The 24,896-nt window shown below is 39.9% G+C and overlaps 1 protein-coding gene across 12 annotated transcripts in view; it reads right to left on the bottom strand.

Annotated features, from left to right (window-relative positions):
• Positions 1–24,896, bottom strand: part of KLF12 (KLF transcription factor 12) — a 436,782-nt gene that overhangs the window by 46,743 nt on the left and 365,143 nt on the right. For all 12 annotated transcript variants that reach the window (XM_053216467.1, XM_027064992.2, XM_053216430.1 and 9 more), the window contains one exon: positions 23,303–23,365. In XM_053216467.1, the coding sequence (XP_053072442.1) occupies positions 23,303–23,365 (63 nt within the window). The remainder of the gene's footprint in view (positions 1–23,302; positions 23,366–24,896) is intronic.

The following is a 24,896-nucleotide window of genomic DNA, read 5'->3' on the forward strand; positions in this document are numbered from 1 at the left end:
TGGACAAGTACCTGAAGGCCTCAATACCTCACTTTCCTTTCTATAAAACGGGACAAATGATGTACTTGCCTTATAGGACTGTTGGAAGCATTAAATGAGCTAATACATGTAAAGCATTTAAGATAGTTCCTGCTACTTGCCTAGTCTTCGCTAGTTGGCTGGCCCCAGTAAATCTTCCCTCACTCTCAATTTTTGGCTGGGAATATACTAAATATTATTATTTACCTCAAGGGAAATTGTGCAGGTGCTCAAATACAATTCAGTTAAAAGGATGTAGGTCAATATAGTCAACAATACTGTATTATAAACTTCAAAGGTGCTAAGAGACTAGACCTTAATTGTTTTCACCACAAAAAAAAGAAATGGTAATTATATGACATGATAGAGATATTAGCTAATGCGAAGATGGCAATCATATTGCAATACATTAATGTATCACACCAACACACCGTATACATCAATTAAATCTCAATAAAAAATAATGAAATGTATGTCATATAGCCCATAGAGGATATAAAAGTGAAAGCACAAAGTCAGGAAAAATTTAAGGAGCTTTATATTTCTAAAAAGGTTGCACGTGCTTGGGAGCAACGGTTGGGAGAATAAACACGCCATCTACGCCTCTTTTCTCATTATTGTTATCTGATATTCTCCAGAGACTCTTTGGCACCACTGTAGACTGTTAATTTCTGAATCATTATTACATTTACATAGAGATGATGATACATAATCAGAAAACATTTTAAAGTAGCTTTGCCAATGATAAAAACATTTGTAAATTTATCTGGGGTTGGCACCTTCTTGGATCATTTTGTTTTTTAAACAAGCTAAATTTCAGGGTCAAATAATACTTTTTTCCTTTTAGCAGAAACACATTACCTTCTGAGGCGGGTAAAAATTGCTACGATGCACAGGAATGGACAGTCTGGAGCTGGTCTGGTGAGCTACAGGGGCCCAGCACTTCTAGAATTATGCAATTTGGTAGGCTGCGTGACCATGAACCTGTGGCCTGTGCGCATGCTCTCAAAGTAACAAAACTTTCCTACCTTTGAGAGTTGCAAGGCACACCTGTTTCAGCCTTAGCACGGAAGATGATTTCGAACTCATTGTGTCATGTACCCTCTAGTTCTATTAAGTGAGTTCAATTCCTGATTTACTGTTTCAAAGCAACCAGTTGGACTTTCTTTGCCAAATGTTCTTTTGTCTCAAGGAGCAGGAGTTAGGGAAAGCATTCTTGAAACACCCTCTATGAGTCCTGAGGGGAAAGCATTTTGTGCTCTAGCATATGTCTGAGCGTGAGAGCCTCTGTAGCATATCCGTGTGTGGGCAGACTTTTAGGAAAATGCAGGAAAAACAGCAGAGCAATCTGCTCTGACAGACAGTACAACTTATGTACGAAATCCTCCCCAGTGCTAATGCGATTTACACATCCGTGAAACAGGCCTAAAAATTCCAGGAGCAAAGGCAAAACATAAGGCGTAAAATGGGACACAGTCTCAAGTGTTAACAACATTTTTACATATCTCATTTGTTTTCAAGTTTATAATAACTCCTTCCATTGCCACAGCATCTTTCCTCTGAGAAGTTAAACCTCCTCTAAAGATCTTTTACTTGTTTGTAATGTTCCAATTCATCCTGACAATGCTTCCTCGGAACAGAGAGAAGCTTATAGGAGAGAAAACCCAAAGTGCAATTAGCAGCCTGCAAGGCTGGCCCTCAGATGCGTTGTACCATCAATGCTCCGAAGACCCACAAAAGCTCTGGGTTGGTCAGATAGAACTGTGGTTTCACAGCCTTAAGCCCCGGTTTCCTTGCAGGACAAGAACCTTGCTTTCAGATTTACAAAGAATAACAGTAAAGACTTCTCACAGCAGCCCACTGGATCACAGTTATTCTTATGATTCTTAGGCCAACAACACATTCCCTCTTAACTCCATGGTAGCTCTCTTAAGGCGTATACCGTGGAACTTTCAGAGCCTCAGGGTTATTATTTTGGATTATTTCAATTTCAAGTATGTAAGGCCAGTAAAACAAGACTATAACTCTCATCTTTGACCTCCAATTATAAATTTCATTCATTTATCAATAGCTTCACTACTCTCAGTGTAAAACAATAAATTAGACTTTAAAACAATAAATTTTATTTTAAAACAATAAATTAGAAATCTAAATTTATTTTTTGGAAAGTAAATTTATACTAACAAAGCACCACTCTGATCTCTTTAAGTATTCCTAAGTAAGGTTTAGATTTAAAGAAAAAATTTTTTAATGTTTATTTACTTTTGAGAGAGAGAGACAGAGACAGAGTGGGAGCAGGGGAGGGGCAGAGAGAGAGGGAGACACAGAATTTGAAGCAGGCTCCAGGCTCTGAGCTGTCAGCACAGAGCCTGGTGTGGGGCTCGAACCCACAAACTGCAAGATCATGACCTGAGCCAAAGTTGGACGCTAACCCACTGAGCCACCCAGGCACCCCTGTAAGGTTTAGTTTTTACAGATTTCTGGAAGAAGAGGTCATCATGAGATTTGTTACTTATTTAGTATTTCACAAGCATTTACTGAACACCTACTATGGCTGAGCACAGCACTAAACTCTAGCGACTCAGCCATGAGAAACGCACTGTTACACATGTAATACACATAGACCAGTGACAAGAAACTTCATGTTCCTATAGCCACTTACATTGACCTTTTAAAAGAGGTTGCAAAGCCTATTGACGTAGTGGGTTTCAAGCTCAACCCACCCACAATTCTTTTGCTTTCTGGTGTTGAGCAGAACCAAAAGAGTCAATTTAATAAAATGCTGAGTATTTAAAGATAAAGCAAAAAAAAAAGAAAAAGTGATAGAGGCAAAGGGCAGTGCTTATTATTTCCTAGTGTTGCTATCAGCATTAGACTTGGGGAAGATTCCTGAATACTTAAGGCATTCTGTGGAACATGCACAATTTTTCACTTGGAAAAGCAGAACATTTTAAGAACTGAACCAAATCTCTGAAATTACTTGCTAACTTTACTCCAGTCAAATCTGAGTTCAAAAGATAGAGCATATACAGATTTCATTCTCTACTTAGAGCATGACAAACAGTAATTTTCCATTCTCTGAACTTTTTGATATTCAAATCATAATAGCTAACAGCAGCTAACATTGATGGAGCAACTTAACGTTTGCCAGATACTTTGCTAAATCTTTGACATGTGTCATCTTATTTAGTTCTTCCAACACTCTGAGATGAGAACATTATCATTCCCATTTTACAGATGAGTAAAATAAAGCTTAGGCATGACCTTAAAATGAATAAAGTCAAACAGAATGTTAGTAATTAACATCAATTCCCTTAGCATTGAGGATGTGAAATGGCAGAGCATTTACTTCTGAATGAGAGCTCAGTATTACAATCTAATATTTCCTTTAAGGAGACATTTCAGCCAGAAAAGACAATAGTCATCTATTCCTGTGAGGGACCTGATGTGGCTCAGCTCCCCAACTGCTCAAAGGAGTGATTGTTTCTTAGTTCTTTCACATCACCTTCTTATTAAGTCAGGGAGAGCCACAGTTTAGTCGCATTCTCCTGACTATGGAGAAAAAGAGTCAGCCTTCAGTCTCATCCCTTCTCTGCTCTTTTGTTCTCTTATATAAGAAAAGCCCATATTGTTCTATTAGTTTCTCCACTTACGAATGAGAAAAATCCCCAGACAGAAGGCGGGAAGTAGCAGGTTACATTTCCAATGGACTGAGGACATTACCCTTATATGACAGCAGATTCCTCTTTCTTCGGCTCCGGGTGCACTTTATTTCCAAAGTCTGAGCTTAGAAGATGAGCTACTTCGAAGAGGCCTATTCATCTTTGAATTACAAATTGCCTGTGCCAGGTGTTACTATTACTCTTGCAGAATACTGGCAGAAAGGGTTTACCAGGACTTCCCTCAGGATCGGCTCTTTTTTAGGTACAGTCTTAAATTGTTGTCTGATCAGTGCTATCTTCTATAAAATAGATTACTGTTTTCAGATCCTGAAAGCACCAGAGAATTTAGCTTTGCCTAAGGACTTACTACATAATTCTTTAACAATTTAAATATTGTATTTAGAAATTAAGAGGGGAAAAAAGTACCAGGAGAAACATTTTCTCATTTGATTAAAGTTACATGGAAACTTCCTTTGAAATGGCTTCTAAAAAACCTACCAAAAGATATGGTGTGATATTATGTTGTATGCATAATTTATGTGCACTCATGTGTGTCTGGAGAAAGCTGATCTTAGAAGTACATTTTATTTATTTTGAAAGAGAGAATGTACACATGCACAAGTCGAGGGGAGGGGCAGAGGGGCAGAGGGGCAGAGAGAGAGAGAGAGAAAGAGAGAGAGAGAGAGAGAATGAATCTCAAGCAGGCTCCGCATTCAGTGCAGAGCCTGATGCTGGGCTCAGTTCCATGACCCTGGGATCATGACCTGAGATGAAATCAAGATTCGGACACTCAACCAACTGAGCCACCTAGGAGCCCCTAGAAGCACATTTAAAAAAATCATTTTGGTAACAGCTTGCTTTAGAACCACTGTTAAGTTCATAATAATCACTTTTTTTTCCCTAAGGTCCTGCTGCGCTAATGAGAAAAACCAAGGTGGTTTCTAAGAAGGTTGTGGTGTGAAGAAAAGGAGAGAATTCATGACTAGAAAGTGCACTGAGAGTTCTTCTAAGTCGCTAGTTCCTTGAGGCAGAATTGTATTTCAAGCATTCCAGAGGGAAAATCAATCTATACTTTTAAAAGGTTTTGAAAAGCAGTATCAAGAACCTTTGTGACCTCTCATGTTTATCTGGAAACTCCTCTTTCCTCCATCTACATATATGCTTCCTTACTTCAAAAAAACAAAACAAAAAACAAAAAATGAAACAAAACAAAAAAACCCAAATGCCAAGATCTAACGCATCTTTGTACTGAAATAAAATAGAGCAGTTTGTCTGCTTTTAAATTTTCCTTACAGAAATAGTAATTCAGTTCCGACTTTGGGCAGCATAGGTTAGGTGATCCAGGGCTAAATTTGGAATGAGAAGATCTACATGTGCCAGCTCTGTTGCACAGTGGCTTCGTGACATAGCATGAAATCACCAAATCTCGATTTTGGATGCTTAGTTCCATCACTGACAAAATGGGGTCAGTAATACCTGATGTTAACGTCCCAAAGGTTGGTTGTGAATTTCCCGCAAAAGAATGGCTGAAATAGGATTTTAAAGGGATAGATGCATGCCCCTTCTAGTAGGGGTCTTTTCAAGACAGGTGTTTATAAAACCCTTCTTGGCAAATGCGTGGTAGGAGTGGAGAACAGGTGGCAGGGATCTGGGTAGTAGACACCCTGGAGGCTGGCTCAGCTACTCAGGAGCTTGTCTGATATGGGGAGGGGTGGTGGCTGCACTGGTGAGCCACTCCAGAGGGGGAACAGAGGGGGATCTGCTACAGGAGCAGGTGCGCAAGCATGGAAGAACCATGTAAGAAAGGAAAGGAGAGCAGCACGTGCTGCCTATGGCTAGCATGACACCAGGGTGGTCATCACTTGCAAAATTTATATCAGGATATTATGAAATAAACCTACAGTGTGAGATACAGATACAAATACAGATATAGATCTACACACATAGGTGAATGTTTGTGCGTCCTCCACTTTCATATTTGAGCTTGTTATTTCTGAGTGTCACCGGTTGAGAGTTTACCTTCAAGGAAGGCTGATTCTTCAGAAATGAAGAATGCTGATATGTATGCATCCTGGTGTTAAATCCTGACATGACATTTGCACCCCAGAGGTACAGACTGCTAGCTTTAGCCAGCTACATCCTCTGGACCAAGGCCTGCTAATATCATCAGTCATTTTTATGAGTACCTACAATTATAGCAATTATTTATGGATTAGAAGAAACAACTTATTCATTTATTCCTTAAGAGATGTTGGGGTAAATGCATTTGTATTCATTTTAAAAACATCGCTCATTATCATAAATCAACTACAATATGGGATTATTTTTGTACATGTGCTCTTTGACCCCTGGGGACATAAGGGAATAGAGAATGCATATTGCAAACGCACATTCGTTTAAATGATATGTTTCTTGTAGGAAACAGATGACCCTACTCCTACCCAGTTGTGAGTAAGGAATCAAGCAGTTATAAAAGAGCTCATCATGAATGGGGCTCTGTCAACAGCCATGCCGTAGGTTCTGGCTTTCCTCCTCCAGTGTACCACATCATGTGATATTTAGGCCAACTGGAATTAAGGCTGAAGGATATACTCTAACCAATATAACTACAATCACTCACATTTATCAATATTAAATGATTAAATGTAATTATTATATTAAACCCAGATTGTGACAATGACTGGTTTCATAGTGTGTGAAAGCATGTGTGAAAATTACTATATTTCATATACTAAGTCAAATTACCAAGTGCAAAGACAAAAAGAAAATGCTTCTTTGCCAACACTTGTTATTGTGCTGCACATCTAGAATTTCTAGAATCACAGGGTCCAGATGTATCGGTAAGCACCAACTTGCAAGCGCAAGGCACTGCTTCAGACAATGACGAGCAAGAACAGCACCGTGATTCTGATTTCACTCAATGCTATTTTCAAGATACCCAACAGTTTGAAAGCACACAAGTCAAGGGCATATCACTACACAACTGAATCAACAACAGGGGAAAATACGAGTGGTCCTGTGATAAATGATGCATCATTTCTACACTTCAAGGAAAGCAATATCCTACTAAGCCCATAGTACATGCTGCCTATACCGCGTAAAAGGTTGTTGTTGAATGTCTGACACCTTCAAAATGGGTCTCTAAACCCAAAGAGAAATACACATCCTAGTGACACTTCACAGTGGAGTAGCATCAGGTTGGTAACGATCCACAGATGAAAACAACAAACAAAAACACTGCATGACCACAATTAAAAGTGTGTGTATGCACATGGGCAAATGATGAAGGGATCCCATTAGTTCAGTTATTTTTCAACTTATATACATGGTAAACCACACTAGGAGAAGCACTGAAGGGGTAAAAGTAATAGAGACAGACACATGTTTTTAAGACTTATAAATTAAAAGTGAAAATGCAAATAACTTCTACTCATGAATTCCATTATCGCCAGCGATGTTAACTCTGAAGGCCAACACATGAGGCAATATCTAAATGTTAAACTGGTGAGGCACAGAGAGCCCTACCTGTGACAAAGAGGTGACAGTCTCTCTAAAAAAGACCAACAACACACAGCAGCAACTTCACTGCTAATTCATTCCCGAGTTTGAACTCTTCACCTAAAGACAGAAGCCCCTCTGGGCTACCTTTATGCTCCCAGTCTCAGTATAGTGCTTGGCCCAGAGTAGGTGCTTGAAATATGTCAGACTTCCAGATACAGATTATTTTAATCGAACAAATTTGGAAAAACTCTTAAAATATTCCAGAACATTCCAGAAAATATTCCACAAGAATTTGAGCACTTCAGTTTAAAACTATGTCCCATCCCTTTTAGTCTTCCTTCTTCACACATTTCTTGAGTGCCTACTATGTATGGGCCAGGCCTTTTGCAAGGTACTGAGGATTTAGAACCTAAAAGAGAAAGCTGTGTGCACATGCGCGCGCGCACACACACACACACACACACACACACACACTCAAGGATTGTGACAGAATTGCTTGATGGGGACCCAGAAGAGGAAGTGATCAATGCAAAAACTGGGGCGGGGAGGCTTACATTGTGGAGAAGGACGTTTTCATTATGAGGAATAAACGAAACAATATGCATGCCACTGCATGGAACTATAAAAAGCTTCAAAATGTAAAATATCTTGAAAGGTGACTCTACCAAAGTACACTGTCCATTTCCAGAGGAAATCAGACTTCAGTGTTTCCCTTTGGAGACAAGTACTAAAAATGAGGAGTTTGTGGAGAATCACTTTGGAGACCTCCCTCTCCCACCCGAGGATGAATTATTTACCAGCAATATAACCAGGCATGCCTAGGAGCAAATTATTGATTTCAGTGCCCCTTTCTAATTCCATATCTGGTTCCCTCTGTCATCAGGTGGCACAGAACCCACACGGGGCAAAGTCAGACACAAATGACACTTGGATGATTGTCCTTGAGGACATGGCTAATTAGAGAGTTGGCATTTTAATAAAAATAATGGCTGACATGCATGATCCTTCCCCGTCCAGACCTTTAACCTGAATTAACACATTTAAATTTCAATCTGCTGAGTTTTGAGAAAGAGACATTTTTGTTGTATTGTACCTCAGAGGAAAATGGTGATGAGAAGTTTGATGATTCCCTTAAGCCAAACAGCCAATAAATGTAGCAGACAGAATTTGAACTAGCATCCCCTGATCCCAAAGCTTCTGCTTTTCCACGGAGTTCCTCAGACTTCTGTTTTTTAATACTTATTCACCCCGGGTCAGTTTTAAAGGCCTTAAAAAATTACTGGAGAACAGAAATCTACATTGAGTACTTCAGAGGCCACATCTCCCTCTGTGGCCAATTACACCACTAGATTTGCTTTGATGGACATTTCCTATAAAGTAAATGATCTTCCCTTATTTTCATCAGGAGGTGCTTTCCGATGTGTGCTTTGGGCCCATGGGCCCATGGCTGCTATGCTCATGGTGAGGTCCAGCTCCTTAGTGCTTAGAAAGTAAATGATTTAACTTTTTACACCAACATGGATTGACACTTTGCACAGTGCCACTTAAAATTCAGTACCCGCTGAGTCAACCAACAGATTAAAGAGAAAAAGATATTTATTCTCTGTTCATCTGAGAATGTCATATGCCTTAATGCTGTCAAACCACAGACCCGCATTTAAATTTTGTTCCAAATCTTATTTCCAGAGTTGTGATGCTTGTGGGTACTTGCGTCTTGGAAAGCATGGTGATAAAAACTAGAAGACTGGTTTTCAAATCCATCGATACACACACAAGAAACAAAAAAAGCCACCGAATTAGCACATCCAAAGGACAAAGAATTAAAACAAAATTGCCCACACAAAGCCCATCCAGGAGGTGACCCTTTTTTATAGGACTAATTACAAGGAAATATAAAAGGGCAAGCTTTTATTAATCAAGCTCTTTTCACTCAGCCATGAAGAACTGCTAGGCAGCAAGAAAGCAAAGAGACAGGGTGTTAATGTAGCCTGATAATTAAATTCAGAATCGAGTGGATCAGAGGGAAGGGCATATGGAAAAGTCAGGTGGAGGTAAGAATTGGAACCCTAATCCCATAGAATACTATATGGTTTGCGGAAATAAGAGAAAAGGAAAGCCATCAAATATACATTTTTAAAGCTTCAGTAAAGGAGGCTACATTTAAGAAGAAAGTGAAGAGTGAAAATAATACCACTGAGGCATTTTGTAACATCTTGCCTTGTAGAGCATAAAGAACTTTCCTACATAATCTCCTCCATTTATTTTCACATCATTCTTGTGAAATATATAGACAAGAACAGGCATGAGGGACTCAATCTTGCCCCAGATCACATAATTAGAGAGTGACAGAACAGGTCCCAAATCTCGGAAATTCAGGTCAGTGTTCTACCATTATCCTTTAAACATTTTGTCAGATGTAATAGTTAGAAGCAGAGAAAGGGTAGAAATGATGTAGCCAATGTTTAAAGATGTTGCTACAATGAAAAAAAATTCTTGTTGTCCTCGGAATCTGAATGTCTCTACTCGTCTTAAAATACTGAATAAGGGGTGGGAAACAGCCATGAAAAAGTGAAGGGGAAACCACCAAAGTCCAGAGATCAAAGTTCTGATCCTATAGGTTAAATTCGCTGTGCAAATGAAGCCGAAAACCGGGCCTGTTTTCCCACCACAATAAGATGGGGATGTTGAAAGAGGATTCATTTCATCGATAAGTATATATGCCCTAGCCCAATGTGACATGTGCTATGCTGTGCTGATTCACAGACACAGGCAAAAAAAATGATGACCATAAATCATGATGAAGGTGAAAATTTGGTTCATACGGTGGTGTATGATCAGAGAGGAAGAAGAGGCTGATAGAATGGGGATTGTAGGGAAGATTTTGCACTGGAGAGCATTCTTAAGCTGAGTCTTTCAGAATGGTTTTCTTAGTGAACAGTGTACTTTGGAAAACATACATTCGGCGTGGCTGGAACGCGGGGTCCGTGGAGGTGGGAAAGCAGTAACAGAGTCGTCTTGCAAAGGGTCTCATGAGCTGTGCTAAGGACTTTGGACTTGTAAACAATGGCCAGGTCTGGCAGAACTGTAAAGAGAGGAGCAATGCCCTTTGCATTTTACAGGCATCTCTGCAGGCATGGCAAAGATCGGATATGGGTGGGAGCTGAAGGAGTCTGAATCCAAAGAGACCAGTCAGGAGTGTAGGTTAGTATTTCAGGCAAGAGATGATGAGGGCATGTGGAATGAAGAGCCAACATTGCCAAGAGATATTTAGGTGGAAGGATGCTAGATTGGGTAATCAAATGGATGCTGGTTTTGACAGAGTAAGGGTTAATCTCAGGCTTCCGGGTTTGGATGGGAAGTAGGAAGAAGACTGGGCTTGAAAAATATGAACAAATAGACTCTTTTCCAGTGCTGGTCTTCAGAAGTCAGGGGACTTGGTGTTTGGCAAAAAGATGCCTTCCTGTATTTAAGACCTATTTGTTTAGCTGGGGCTGGATGTCTACAAGCAGCCCTGGGCTGGAAAAATAATGGTGCAGGTGTCATTTTACGATGGGCAGTTGACACATGCAGAGGTGGGGCAAAAAAACGGACTAAAATGGACTAAAAAAAATGGACTAAAAATGGACTAAAAGGCACCACGAGGACACATGCCTTACGAGTGCTACTATAGCTTCTGTCTGACTTACCTGTGGGTATCTGTGGCTCAAGCACTGTACTTTAGAGCCACCAGCCTGTATTTTGCCAAAAATTTTTACCTCCAGATTTTCTTCATCTCAAAACCTTTTCTGTCCCTCGCCATCAAAGAGAGATGTGCACACACCGTCGGTCAATACCATTCATATGCCAGTGCTGCCCAATCTGTATCTATAGACTTGCCTTCTCCTCTATGCTCTGGGCAATAACCACAACTTGTTCAGACAAAAACTAGGTGCCACTGACACCACTTCTCTCCACCGACACCACCCTAAACCATCATCCTCTTTCTCCTCAACCACTGGTCCAGCCCCTTTCCTCATTCCCCTGCTTCTACTCTTCTAATCCTTTCTCCAACAGAGCGGCCAGAGTGAGCCTTAAAAATATGTACCTGATCATTTCATTCTCCTTCCGCGGCTCCTGTGACACCCACAGACTGTAGACTGTGTGCTTCTGTCCAGCCAACCTCTCTGACCTTATCTTGTTACACCCACCCCCTACTCACTTTTTAATGTTCCTCGAATGTTCCAGTTTTGTTCCCATCCCTGGGCCCTTGTTTCTAGCACCTGGAATAATTTCCCCCAGATCCTCACGCAGCTGGCTCCTTCCCATCCAGCTCCCAGCTTCTGTGTCAACTCCTTTCAAGAGGCTTCTTTGTGCCCAAGCCTGTCGGATGGCATTCCAGTCATCTCCACTCATATCCTGGTTACACTTCTCATCGGTGTACTCATCGCTACCAAACGTTTGTTAGTTGTCTGCCTCACCGTACCAGACGCTGAGCTCTGGGAAGGCAGAGGACCTGTTTGTCTTTTTAAATACACCATCCCCAGAGTGCCGACAAGTGGCCAGATCATTGTGGGTGCCGTAATTTTATGGAATGAGGGAACCGATGAATGAGCACACATATTCTGGAAAAGTGATGATGCTGTTGAGTTAAAAAATTTTTTTCTGGCAATTTCAAAAGTGTTCAGGTTTGTAAAAGTGACAGAGAATGTAAATATTTAAATTGCAACTGAAAATCAAATACAGGCTAAGAGAAAGAACAGATTCAGTTAATGTGTTCTAAGGCAGCAGTAGGATTTAAAATAAACAAGGAGCACTGATTGCCATCCTCATTTTCTAGAAGGTATTGCCAATATGTTCTGGTATTTTTTGAAGCCCTTCCCCCCTGAAAACCATCATCACAATCATCAACCACATTCAATCAAGTCTCCTATTCAGGAGCAGAGAGAGGGGCAGACGCGTAAACTCACACACGTTCTCTTCATATTTTCTCACCTTTCCAAGCCAGTTCTGTGTTTCTTTTCTTTTTTTTTTTTTTAACGTTTATTTATTTTTGAGACAGAGAGAGACAGAGCATGAACGGGGGAGGGTCAGAGAGAGGGAGACACAGAATCTGAAACAGGCTCCAGGCTCTGAGCTGTCAGCACAGAGCCCGAGGCGGGGCTCGAGCTCAGGGCCCGCGAGATCATGACCTGAGCCGAAGTGGGCGGTTTAACCAACTGAGCCACCCAGGCGCCCCTGGTTTTGTGTTTCTTTAGTCCGACAGAAGGCACCCTTCACACAGATGACCATGTGAGTAGTGCCCCCTGGGGCTGTGCACTATGACAGTCCTCAAAAGAGAGAATCACAAGCCAAATGCGGCAGCACAACATTTGTGGCTGTGGAGGCTTCTTTATGAGGGGTGCTTTTCTGGTAAAAATGTCTTCACAATACAATGAAAAAAAAATGGCATTGCTATGTACAGTCAGTTCCTAATAAAACCAAGATGAAAAGGAGCCAAACGGCATATTATTCTTGAGGCTGGTGCTGTGACAGTTTTAGGTTTTAGCTTAACTTAGGGTTAAGTCTCAGGGTCCCTTCCTCTGAATGGTATCCCAGGGACTCTCCGCTCTCCTCTCAAAAGTCTCTCTCCTACCCGCGCTTCCCTGAGAGACAGGAGAGCATCAGCCACACAATTCAGAGGGAATGTATACTCCTGGTGTAGTATATGAAAGAGATCGGGTGTGGATTATGGGAAACACATTATCTATTAGCCAGGGTAATCGTGACCTTCAAATAATTGAGCTTTTATTGTATGGGAGGACTTCTGATGATTTAACGTAAGTTTTTATGATCGAAAACAAGGTTACTGTCCACAAAAGTAGAAAAACCCACGAGGGTCAGCAGTATTTCATAGGAAATATTGGCACAGTACCAACAGGGAAGGAGACAGAATGAGCCCAGTCCCATTTAGATGTAGAGACTGAACACACTGGCTGCATTTCAGTTTTATGATACTATTACATCAACGCCTACCTCAGATCCTTTTGAGTGTTTACAGCAGGCTCAGAATTTATCAACTCCTACCTCTAGGTGGCAGCAACCTCCTGCTGTTCTCAACGTGGTCGCCTTTGGCCTTTGTTTCCTACCTCCACTGTAATTCCACACTTCCTTCTCTTTCCCAAATAAATACTTCACAGCCTGTAAACTTTGGGGAAGATTACTGTAAGCTACTTTCCCTGCAAGAAATCAGTCCATTCTTGCCGTTAAGCTACAGGGTTCTTCAAAGAGTACAAAATAATTCAGGTCTAAAGTGAAAAAATAATAGAAAGAGATTTTCTTTCTCCATATCTATCAACCGCAAACTCTAAGGAAAGCAATGTTTTTCTTAACGGTCCTCTGAGGAAAAAAGGCAATGAGTAGAGGAATGAGCAAATTGATAGAACTGGAGACATTTCAATTTTACAATAATGCTAATTTAATATTATGGGTGATTTTTAAATAACAGCTTTTCTGAAGGATGTAACCTGAGACGTCCATTTATGAGGGCATTCCAAATATATCACAGGATGAGGAGAAGATTCAATGATCACACAAAATTGGTAACATACAGAGAATTACCTTTCTGTTTATTTGGCCTTCCCAGAAACCGAAGTTCCATCTTTATCCTAAAAAGCTACCATTTCTGCTTAGATGTAGTATGTGGGCTTTCTGGAGTACATATTTACCTAATGCATTGAACCACAGTCCTACCCACATAAATTTACCTGCTCAGGGTTGTAAAATCTTTTTTTTTTTTTTTTTTTTTTTTTTTTTTAGAGAGAGCACATGTGTGTGTGTGCACATGTGCAAGCAGGAGAGGGGCAGAGGGAGATAGAGAATCTTAAGCAGGATCCATGCTCAGTACAGAGCCAACGTGGGACTCAATCCCACAACCTTGGGATCACAGCCTGAGCCAAAATCAAGAGCTGGATGCTTAACTGACTGGGCAACTCCAGACACCCTAGGATTCTAAATGGTTACAGTTTAAGAGGGACTAAAGAGAGCTGAGTTCAACTACAGCTTTCTTTGAGGGTAGAACAAATGCTGGGTGTGTCAGAGAATCACCCAGGTGGTAGGAAAGATTCCTTTTATGTAAAGTTGACAGCGGACTGTGAGCTAAATACCTAGGGTTTACGAAACACTTTCATCCAAGGTGATACTAACGAGTATTACTTCTTTTGCACTCTTCCCAAGACCTAATCTGAAAAGTTTGGGTCAGATACCATTCATTCATTCACTTAATTAGAAATACTGAGTGCAGGGGTGCCTCGGTGGCTCAGTCAGTTAAGCATCCGACTCTCAGTTTCAGCTCAGGTCATGATCTCACGGCTTCGTGAGTTCGGGCCCCACATCGAGCTCTGCGCTGACAGTGAGGAGCCTGACTGGGATTCATTCTCATTCCCGATCTCTCTCGCTCTCCCATTCTCTCTGCCCCGCCCCCACTCATGCTGTCTCTGTGTCTCTCAAAACATGTAAATAAACTTTAAAAATTAAGAAAGAAAAAAAAAAGAAATGCTTAAGTGGAAAAAGTATAAAGAGTAATTTAGGCTGAGTGACAAATTTATACCAGAACCCAAGCTGTAGATGTAAGCTTTCCTCCTTTCACAGGGGGTTCCTCTATTCTCTGTATCTTAATACAGTGACTATGTGTGTTTGGTTTTAAACACTACCTTTTTATATACGGGATTCAAAGTGGGCTTTCTGAGGGAAATAGATGGTTTGGGGGGATTAGAATAAAAAATTAAAAGTTTTAAGGTAAATGGAGTCTAGTTTGACTGAACATTGTTATGATTCGCCCAGTTCAATAATCGCCAATAAGACCTAAAACAAGCCACTGCTTTTAGTGACTAATTGTGGATCATCTTCATCGTCCAAAACCTAAGAAGAGCTGGGTGCCAAGTCATAACATTTAACGTTCATTAAGTGCCTTTAACGGCAGCTTCTAGTTCACCGAATCATGATGGACTTGGTAACCAAGGCCCCCTTCTTCCCCCGGCCAAGGGCTGGGCACCTGAGCCAGCCTGAGGCCGATCAGACTCTGCCTCGCTCTGTTGTGGTTTTGAGGAGGTGACATCAAGGAGCCGGAGCTAAGTCACTCTAAGCCTGCACCTGCTTATTACATCCTGCTCCGAGACCCCAGGTGCTGTCCTGCTTCCTGTGTTTCCCGAGGCCCAGCTCTGCTGTTTCTCCTTTGACTTCGTAACCCACCTCATGTCCTTGTCTAGGAAATTACCTTTTGCTCAAGTTGGCCAGACTCCGTCAGCTTCCACTGCTTCTGACAAAAGAATCTCACCTGATAACGGAGATTCAACCGAATGAAGGTGCAGCAGAGGCAAATGGTTACAAGCAGACAGCTGGTTCCAGCAGCGTCTGGGGCCCTCCAGCTACTTCTCAGCTGTGGGCTTATATGGAGCAGCTGTGACTAAAAGCCTTTGCGATACTGGTAGGTTTTAATTTTTGGATAAATGAGTCACATACCATCTACTGCTCTCTTGAAACTGATTAAAAGAAATATCTTAATTAAGATACTGATCCTACCTTAGAAAACCTAGTGCTGTACTAAGAAAGAAATATAATAGCTAGTTTTAAGGAAATTACCAGGAAACTTTATGAAAATCTAGTGGTCATTGAGAAAAATTAAAGTAAGGTGAGAATATACTTAACTAAACAAAATTGCTAGTTCACTGTCCACAAGCAGACGAAGAAATCTCCATGGCTAGAAAGATGACTTTGCAAATTTGCATGATAAATGAAAATCAGAATAAAACTACGGACACATCCTGCATTCTCACAAAGAAATCCCCTTATGATATATTAGCCTCAGTAGTATTTCCAGCATACTCAAGGAAACACATTAGGATTTTTGATTGGGACCCAATATTAGTCATTTTATCTTTCAAATATATATTTAGAAGACAACTATGATTAATCAATTTTTTACTCCAAATATATTCACTGGAAAATACTATGAGGGACTAAAAACAAATGCATCTCTAAGATACGGTGATTTCTCTGTATATACACGGGCAGTGAATTAGCAATTTTAAAGTTAAAACAAAGAAAGACCTTTTGGGGCACCTGGGTGGCTCAGTTGGTTGAGTCCAACTCTTGATTTCTGCTCAGGTTATGATCTTACCCGTTTGTGGGATCAAGCCTTGTGTGGGGCTCTGCACTGACAGCACGGAGCCTGCTTGGGATTCTCTCTCTCTGTTCCTCCCCTGCTTGTTCACTGTCTCTCAAAATAAATTAAATAAACCTTAAAAATAAAGTGTTCATTTTAATTTTATGTATTAATTATAACATGCCTTGTGCTGGTACTTTCAGAGATGCATAGTTTTTTCATACTGGGATGGCTTTATTCTGCATTATTCATTAACGACTCCCTACGTTCCCTATTCCTCATGTTTCCTTACCACACAACCATTATTTTAAAGTTCTATGCAAGAACAAGTTTAACAGGGAGGAGAATGCGATAGAGAATAATGCACACTGTACAATTTAAAACTCTTTAAAAGCTATGGTTCAAGTAGCTTTCCCAAAGTAACTCATGATTTCAGATTGCATAATTTTAAATATCCTTAAGTATATAAAACCAACCTAAAAAAGTAATCACATGGAAAATGTTATCAATCCCAGAATTACAACCTGTTGTTTTTGTTTTTTTGGTTTTTTTGTTTACTTTGGATTTAGTTTCCTCTGGTTTCCTAATATGGAAGGCTAGATTATCGATTTCAGATCTTTCTTCTTTTCTAATAGATACCTTGATGCTATAAATTCCCTTTTAAACATTGCTTTTGATGCATTTCACAAATTTTGGTAAGTTGTGCTCTTACTTTCATTGACTTAATATTTTTAAATTTCCCTTGAGCTTTCTTCTGTGACCCATGTGCTATTTAGAAGTAGTTGTTCAGACTCCACAAATTTTGGATTTTCCAAACAAGTCCATTTGAATACTGAAGTAATATCTCTTGGCCATGCTAAAATTAATTAGTAAGAGCACCTGGCTGGCTAAGTTGGAAGAGCATGTGATTCTTGATCTCAGAGTCATGAGTTCAAGCCCCATGTTGGAATAGAGATGACTTAAAAGAAATCTTTAAAAAATTTTTTGAAAAATTAGTTAATAGAATGGAGACATTTTATTACATGATAGGGTCACGCCTAGCTGAGAAGATGCTAGAATCAACAAAGAGTATAATGACAGGCCCTACAGGGTCTTCTATCAGGTTTTCAGTAAGACACTCATGTGCTTCTGAGCAGCACGTTGGTAAAAACAAAATGCCCATGGACTTTAAGTAGAAAAATGTCTCAGAAGTGGTGACCTTTGTGGCCCAGCATGATCTTCTAGCCAAATTCTTCTATAATTAAGGAAATAATTGCAGAAAATAACCTTCTTTAATTTTTTTTTCCCAAACCATCTTTATTGTGACTGAAGCAATATGAGAGACAAAACTCAGCTGATACTGACAGGAATGTGAAACACTTTTATCGTGAGGTTTTTTGTTGAAATTCTGGGTAATGGAGAATTCAGGAAAATTAGACAAAGGTCTTTAATAAGGTCAATCTGAAAGATGGTACACAGGTTTGAAGTATACATAATCGTCACCAAGCTATGACGAGGGGGTAGAAGTAATTAAAGAACTTAATAGCTGAGACTGGATTATGAAATACAAAAAGATGTGAATTTGGAGGGAATTAAAATGTAGCAACACCCTGGAGGCACTCTTTTCATTGCAATTCAGTATGAATACAGAGAACTTGCAAACTGGTTCACAATTACATGAACTATGGCCCATTTTCCGAATCTGTTATCAAACACTGGAGAGAGTATGCTTCCAAATTAAATCTACAGGCAACCTGCTGTCACTTATTTGCCAACATGTATGGATTAAAAAACCCACGAGGCCAGGAAGGCATTCTGGGAACTAAAATTTACACATATTCATGTCCATACATATTACCACAATTTTTGCTCTGTCAGTCAAGAAGCAAAACAGTGGAATGCTCTAGTAATTAATGTAACATAATCAATATTATCTATAAACAATTAGCATGCAAGGATCCACGAGATGCTGCATAAACACTTTGGCAAAGTAACTGCCACATAGAGTGGGCAGCACTGTCTTCATGAGGGCCTCTCCAATGGCCCCCTTCTCTCCAGGCATCATACCAACATCATGGGAACTTCCCAAAAGCTTCCTGCTTATTAATTAGTGATGAATTAGCTATCTATCTTACTTAATCATTAGCATTTCTCTTGCTGTACCCATAGGTAGCAACTGCTATGTAGCAGAAAGACGACTGGACAGGTTTGAAGAAACCTGGGTTTATGCCCACGTCTGACATGTTACCTTGCTGTCTTTGGGCCTCCATTTCTACATGTGGAAAGTGAGAAGCTGAAATAAACTTGCTTACGTTTCCTTCAACTCTGAAACTGATAACTACTATATTTGGAAATGCTCTGTCCCTCCCTAAAGGGGAGCTTTCTGAGAGGTTTCTGCGTCAGCTTTCTGAGAGGTTTCCAGTATCAACAACTTCAGTGTCTTCCACTAACTATTAAGGCAAAAGGTTTAAACAAGAAGTGCTCTTACTTTTATGAAAAAGGTACATACTAGTTATAACCTTCAGGAAGATTCTGTGGAATCACATCTAACATTTGCAACTGGAGGCATTTAAATATTTGAGCTCATTGTAGCACTATACAGCCAATAATAAAGCATCACAGTGTGAAAAGGTTCTTTCTGCTCTCCACAAGAATTTGTGACACAGAACTTTCTCATATCCAAATGTGAAATGTGATTCACACTCAGAATGTGTCATAATTTGCATACACTATTAAAACTGGGACTTCTTTGTGTATACAGCTACATAACATCTCAGACATGTTGGTAAGAAATAAACCATAATTGAGACAAGTGGTGACAGCATCCAACTGGTTAGAGCAAATTACTTCTATTATACTGATGATAATTCCTGTTAATACTTTATTTTCTGTCATTATATAAATAGCCCATAAAATCTCTATTATGTAATGCTCACAGCTACTCTTGCATTAAGAGCCCTGGATGCATGTTTGGGTACCAAGCATAACTACCATTACAACAATCACCAAAGAACGATATATACCCAAGTCCCCTATAATTTCAGGAATGCAGCAGGATAGAGGGTGAAGTGAAGAGGAGGGAAGAAAGGGTAAAAAGATAAAAATGAGCATGTATCCATACATATGCCTTTAGGCTACTCAAGCTGATCCTGGGAATTTCTGGAGCTGTATATCAATTCCGGTGTTTAGCTCAGAGATATTCCCCACCAAACCCCTCCCTGTCCTGTTCCAACCTACACATACACACCAAACACAGATTCCAGATCTCTATCATATCTCTGAGTATAAAACAACTGGAAGATGACATGGAAGCAGCCACTCTGTGCATTTGATATCAGAATATACCACCTTTACCCCCAAAAAATCTGTAAAGAACTCTCTGCACATTGAATTCTCTTAACAAAGCTTGCCTCCTTTCCCCGCAGTGGAGCAAAATATTTTTTTTCCTGGCATTATTACCTGCAAGAGAGTAGCAAACGCCCTAAAAAAGGTTTTCGTAGTTACTGGACAAAGGAAGGTATGATTACCTCTACTTAGTGTCAATGAGGAAGGAAAGAGGGAAAGAGAAGGGATATGCACATGAAATACAGAATGAAATTCACATGCTGAACCTCAAATGCTTCATCAATCCTGGAATCCACAAATATTCCTATAGTGGAGTTGCAGCGAGGGGAGAGCCGTTCTGATGGACAGAGTTTATGTCTGGTTGGACTGCTACCTTTGATTAAGTGAATATTAAATGAGTTGTACACTGATCTCATGTTCTTCACTGGGGTGCGAACATACCTGTCATGAAGTTCTTACTGCCATCACTCTTTAATCCCTGGAGGTCAGCAGACAGCTACAGCAAACCTGGCTCCATCCTAACATCTGTCATTGCACCCCTTACATCCTGGTGCTTTCATCTCCTCCCTGGATACCTACATTTGTTACCACATCCTCTTTCCATTCCAGCAGGTTTGTTTGCCTTGAACAGACGTTCTTTTCTTTCCACACATTTCTTCAGTTCCAGAGAGAAGAAATGCTGCCACAGGAATGAGGTCAGTGGTTGCGTCCTCACAGACTAACATTATGCAAAGGAAAACACTACTTAAAATTTTAAACCATCTTCACTCAATAATAAACACTGGTTTCATAGCTCAACCACAGCCCCTGGCATTTACAACGCACCAATTGTCATGCATTTCCTGTGCATAGCTTATAAGTTCAAGCCTTTTCATGTTTTAGTGAGGCTTAATTGCTTTTCTAATGAACAATATTTTTTAACTGATTGGAGCATTTGCTAATCCAACTTCACAACATCACCCAACATCACTCACAAACAGTGTTTGCAGATCTAACTCAAGCCAGAGCCAAGCTAGTGTTGTATATACCTCATAATTCTATTAAGTATCCCAAACTTCTATTCGGGGAAGATCAACAGTCATTTTCCCTTTATCTCCATTGCTAGCGTGAGTATTTTAACTTTCTGAATTTCCAGAGCCAATCTTTCACAAAGAAATAGGAAGTGTTTATCATTCAACTAGATGTAGACACTGGGTGATTCGCTGGGCTTCTTCCTAACTAGGTGATTTATTTCCATCTACCAGCCTCACAGCATTTACTTAAGGAAAATTCAAGGTACTATATATAATAGGGATTTTAACTAACTCGTGACCAAATAAAGCACATATTTTAAATCCACGTATGCTCCTACTATAGTTAATTTAGAAATATCTCCAGGTCCTTGTATATGAATTTCAATATACATGAAAGCAGTAACTCAACCCTCTGCTTTTCCTACTAATTCTCGATCTATCATATATATGTCACACACACACACACACACACACACACACACACACACACACACCCCTCACCTGCAAGAGAGTGAGCTCCTTGAGGACAGAAACCAGGTTTTATTTTTCTAATCTAGTGCTCTTCATAGTGCCAGGGACTGTAAATAAATGCTGCTGAATAAATAAAAGTTGAATTTTCTCAAGGCTAGTAGTAAAAATCCTTTTTGTTTTTCATGGATTACTTCTCTGGAGATAAAAGTCGTTTAAATTTACTCACCAAATAACGTGCTATGAATTATGTAGGAACGAATTACCATTACTCCAATAGTTCAGAAAGGAAGAGTGAAGGAAAGACTATTTGTTATTTACTCAGCGATCGCCACTTAGCCGCTGAGAAATCAGTTGTTAGAACGTGGATGTGGTAACTATCCATGTTGTACTCTACCCATTAGCTCACATTGCTCACTGGAGCATCTCATACTCTCTGTCTGTTGTAAAGTTCCTTTAGTACAGTACGCCTTGTACTGAGAAGGAGTATCAGTTCTGTGCGGTCAAGAAAGAACGTGCTCTCTCCCTTTCCTTTTATGTAATGGGCATCGGCATCATTATTCGCTCAGCTTTCCAGGTTTGACAGGGGACAGTATGCTTTAGTGACTGAGAGAGACCATGAGGATGCCCCAGCTTTTAGACAGCATGTTCCCTGTGCTCTATTTCCCCCTCCATGAAAAAGAAAAGCACAATATTTAACAACATCACCAGGCTATTGTGAGCGTTAATTAGATTTAATGGGGGAAGGGAGGTGAGCTGATTACGCACTATTCAAATTCAAAGAATCATTATTTTGTGTCTAAAAATAATCCTGACTTAGGAACAAAATTAATTTGGAAGCTCAATCTTTGGTAATCATCTTCCCATACTTAGAAAAAAGTTTTTATTCACAATCCCATTCTAAGCACAATCCAATGAAGTAAAAGTGGAGATCTGTGAATTTCCACAGACTTTTGAAGTAATACAGTACATGGATCAATTTTTTATTTCTCTTTTCTTTCCTTTTTTGAAGCTACACGATGTGTAGAAAGGTTAATTTTGTGGAATGGAGTCATGTAAACAAAGTACATTAATTTTTTGTTTCACATGAAACGTTTGTGAAACACTTTAAATTACTTCTTTAAAGAATTAGTAATTGAAGTTTTGTGACTGAAATAACTTTTTAGGTCATTTCCTCTAAGTTCCATTTATTTTTATTTTTTTTCAAGAACTATTCAGTGAAAGAAGATCTTCGATCCATGTCTTAATCCCTGGACCTCATGAATGTTACCGTCCATGGAAGAGTGAATTCTGTACATGTGATTAAGGATCTTGAGATAGGAAGATTATTCTAGGCTATCTAGGTGGGCGTGAGAAGCAATCACAAGTGTCTTTGTAAAAGGAAGGCACAAAGAGATTTGACTACAGAAAGGAAGGAGACAATGTGGTGGCATGGGAAGCAGGTGGAGAAAGCCATGTGATGTGGGGCCATAAGTCAAGGAATGAGAATGGCCTCTGGATCACAGAAAACACCAGGAATGGATTGTCCCCTAAAGCCTCCAAAAGGAATCAACCCACCTGACACCTTGACTTAGCCCCATTAGACTCCTTTTGGATTTCTGACCTCTGAAACTTTAAGAGAATAAATGTATATTCTTTTAAGCCAAAAAAAAAAAAAAGAGAGAGACAGAGAGAGAGATAGAGAAAAGAAAGACAAAGAAGACAAAAAGGCCTTCATACGCCCTAAATTAAAAAAAAAAAAAAATCCCTAGATATTTATGTCTAAGATCAGGGAAAAAATCATCTAAATAGCAATCATCAAAATTAATACAATAGATGAACTTACTATGAAAATCTTTATAAGAACTGAAAGTTGGTACCTGAGAAAAATCTGAGTTGTTGCCTATATATCACTAAAAAGCTTACAATATCTTCCAAAAAAGGGAAACGTTCTTTAAAAATGTAACAGTTAATAATCCTAGAAAATATACCATATCTTTTAGGAGAAAAATGTTGCACTCCGGTTTTGGTGAGTTTTGGCTGAGAAGGAACTTTATCGCTTTTATTTAGAACTTTCCAAAGGAAAAGGAGACTCTGGTCCAGTTGGCAGAAATGTATTCTTTAGAGAGAAGCGGAAAAAATTCTCTTCTGTTTTAACATAGCCCTATTGAAACTTCCTATAAGACTCGCCAATTTTCATAACTTAGATATATACTCACCAAGCAAACTTCTGATTATTCATTCGATTTCCCCGGACCCTTGATACTGGGGACGGATGTACTCTGTAGGCAGATGAGAATAATCCAGTCATTAAAAAAGCACATTCCTGATTACAAATGAACAAAAGAAAAAAAAGGTCTTATTTATAAATGATCTCTTGTAGGTATGCTTATTGCACAATGCCCCATAATCACCTCTTAGTAAATGAATACAGTTCATTCCTAGGCATTCACACCTGCAGTCTCTCTTTCCTCTTGCAGCACTTTTGACACAACAACGACTTGCCACAAGGTTCACTGAGAAGACCCCCCCAAATGCAGAACCACCAGTTTTAGTTGAATGACAGATTCATTCGGTCCAACAAAAAAGTTACTGACTAGCTAATCTTTGCCAGGTTTAGAAGTGGGTAAAAGTAATGAAAGGTCTGATGTTTGCCTTCAATGAGTCCCGTCTGCTACGTCCTCCCACAAGGGATATCAGGGGGACTCTACGTGCACATTCCCTGAGTCAACTAGTAGAATTCAAACCCTAAGAAGCAAGATAATGAAGGTCAGAGTATGCTACCCTCAAATACGCTACTTTGGCAGAAGGATTATTTTGAGTTGAAGACAAGAAACAGCAGACACAGAAGGAGGTCTATACTCTCCCTTTATATGCCTAAAAATAAGGACATAAATTTCCCTTTAGTAAAGGAAATTTTCATTTGTAAAGGGGTCCCGCCCCACCTCTACTACCGTGAAGTGCAACACACAACTCTTCACCTGTGATGGTACTGAGATGTGGCTGAGTCAACAATCCTTATTTGCCATGAGTTTCCCCCATCTGTTTCCTAGTTACCTTCCTACCATCTACCCGACTAGAACTTCAGACCCCACCTTTTCTTTTGACTCATCACTTCACAGTTTTTCACTCTTTGCTAAACGGTATAGAAGATCCAAATTTTAACCCCTTTGAGTTACGACTCACAGAGTATTCCTGCATGCATGCATGTTATGTGTATAAACAGGCTTTTTCCCCCTTCTCACCAATCTGTCTTTTGTCAGTTTGTATGTGTGTGTATTTAGTCAGTTGGTCTTTTGTCAGTTTAATCTCCAGGTCCTCAGACCTAGAACCTGAGAAGATAAAAGAAAAGGGTTTGTTTTTTTTTTTTTTTCCTTCCACCAAAGTAACTTCATCCAAATGTCCAGGAACAGAATCTGAGAATGGGGGAAGAAGGAAGGGTGAGCAGTTATTTCCAGGAGAAAAGCTTTCTAGGTGTCATGCTCTGCAGCTGGGCTTTGAGGAAGGCAGTCAATCCGAAACTTTAGCTAAATAATGGCGAAGCAAAAACTATTGTTGTACAAGCTTTCAGGGTTAGAGTCATCTGCTGGAAGTTTGTATTTCCAAGAACTGCTGATATCTTCCAATCAGGAGCTAGTTGCTGAAACTCCACCTCTTTGTGGGTCACTCACTGGCAACACAGTATGCCCTACTTCCTGCTTCCCTCTGGCCAACTTCCTGCTTTGTTCTATCTTTACTAGGATTTGTGAGATCTAAGCAGTCTTTCGGCTTGTGTTATTACATCCCACACATTTCTCTTATTTGCAAGACAGC

This window comes from Acinonyx jubatus, chromosome A1 (genome assembly GCF_027475565.1).
Source record: "Acinonyx jubatus isolate Ajub_Pintada_27869175 chromosome A1, VMU_Ajub_asm_v1.0, whole genome shotgun sequence".
Classification (NCBI taxonomy): Eukaryota; Metazoa; Chordata; class Mammalia; order Carnivora; family Felidae; genus Acinonyx; species Acinonyx jubatus.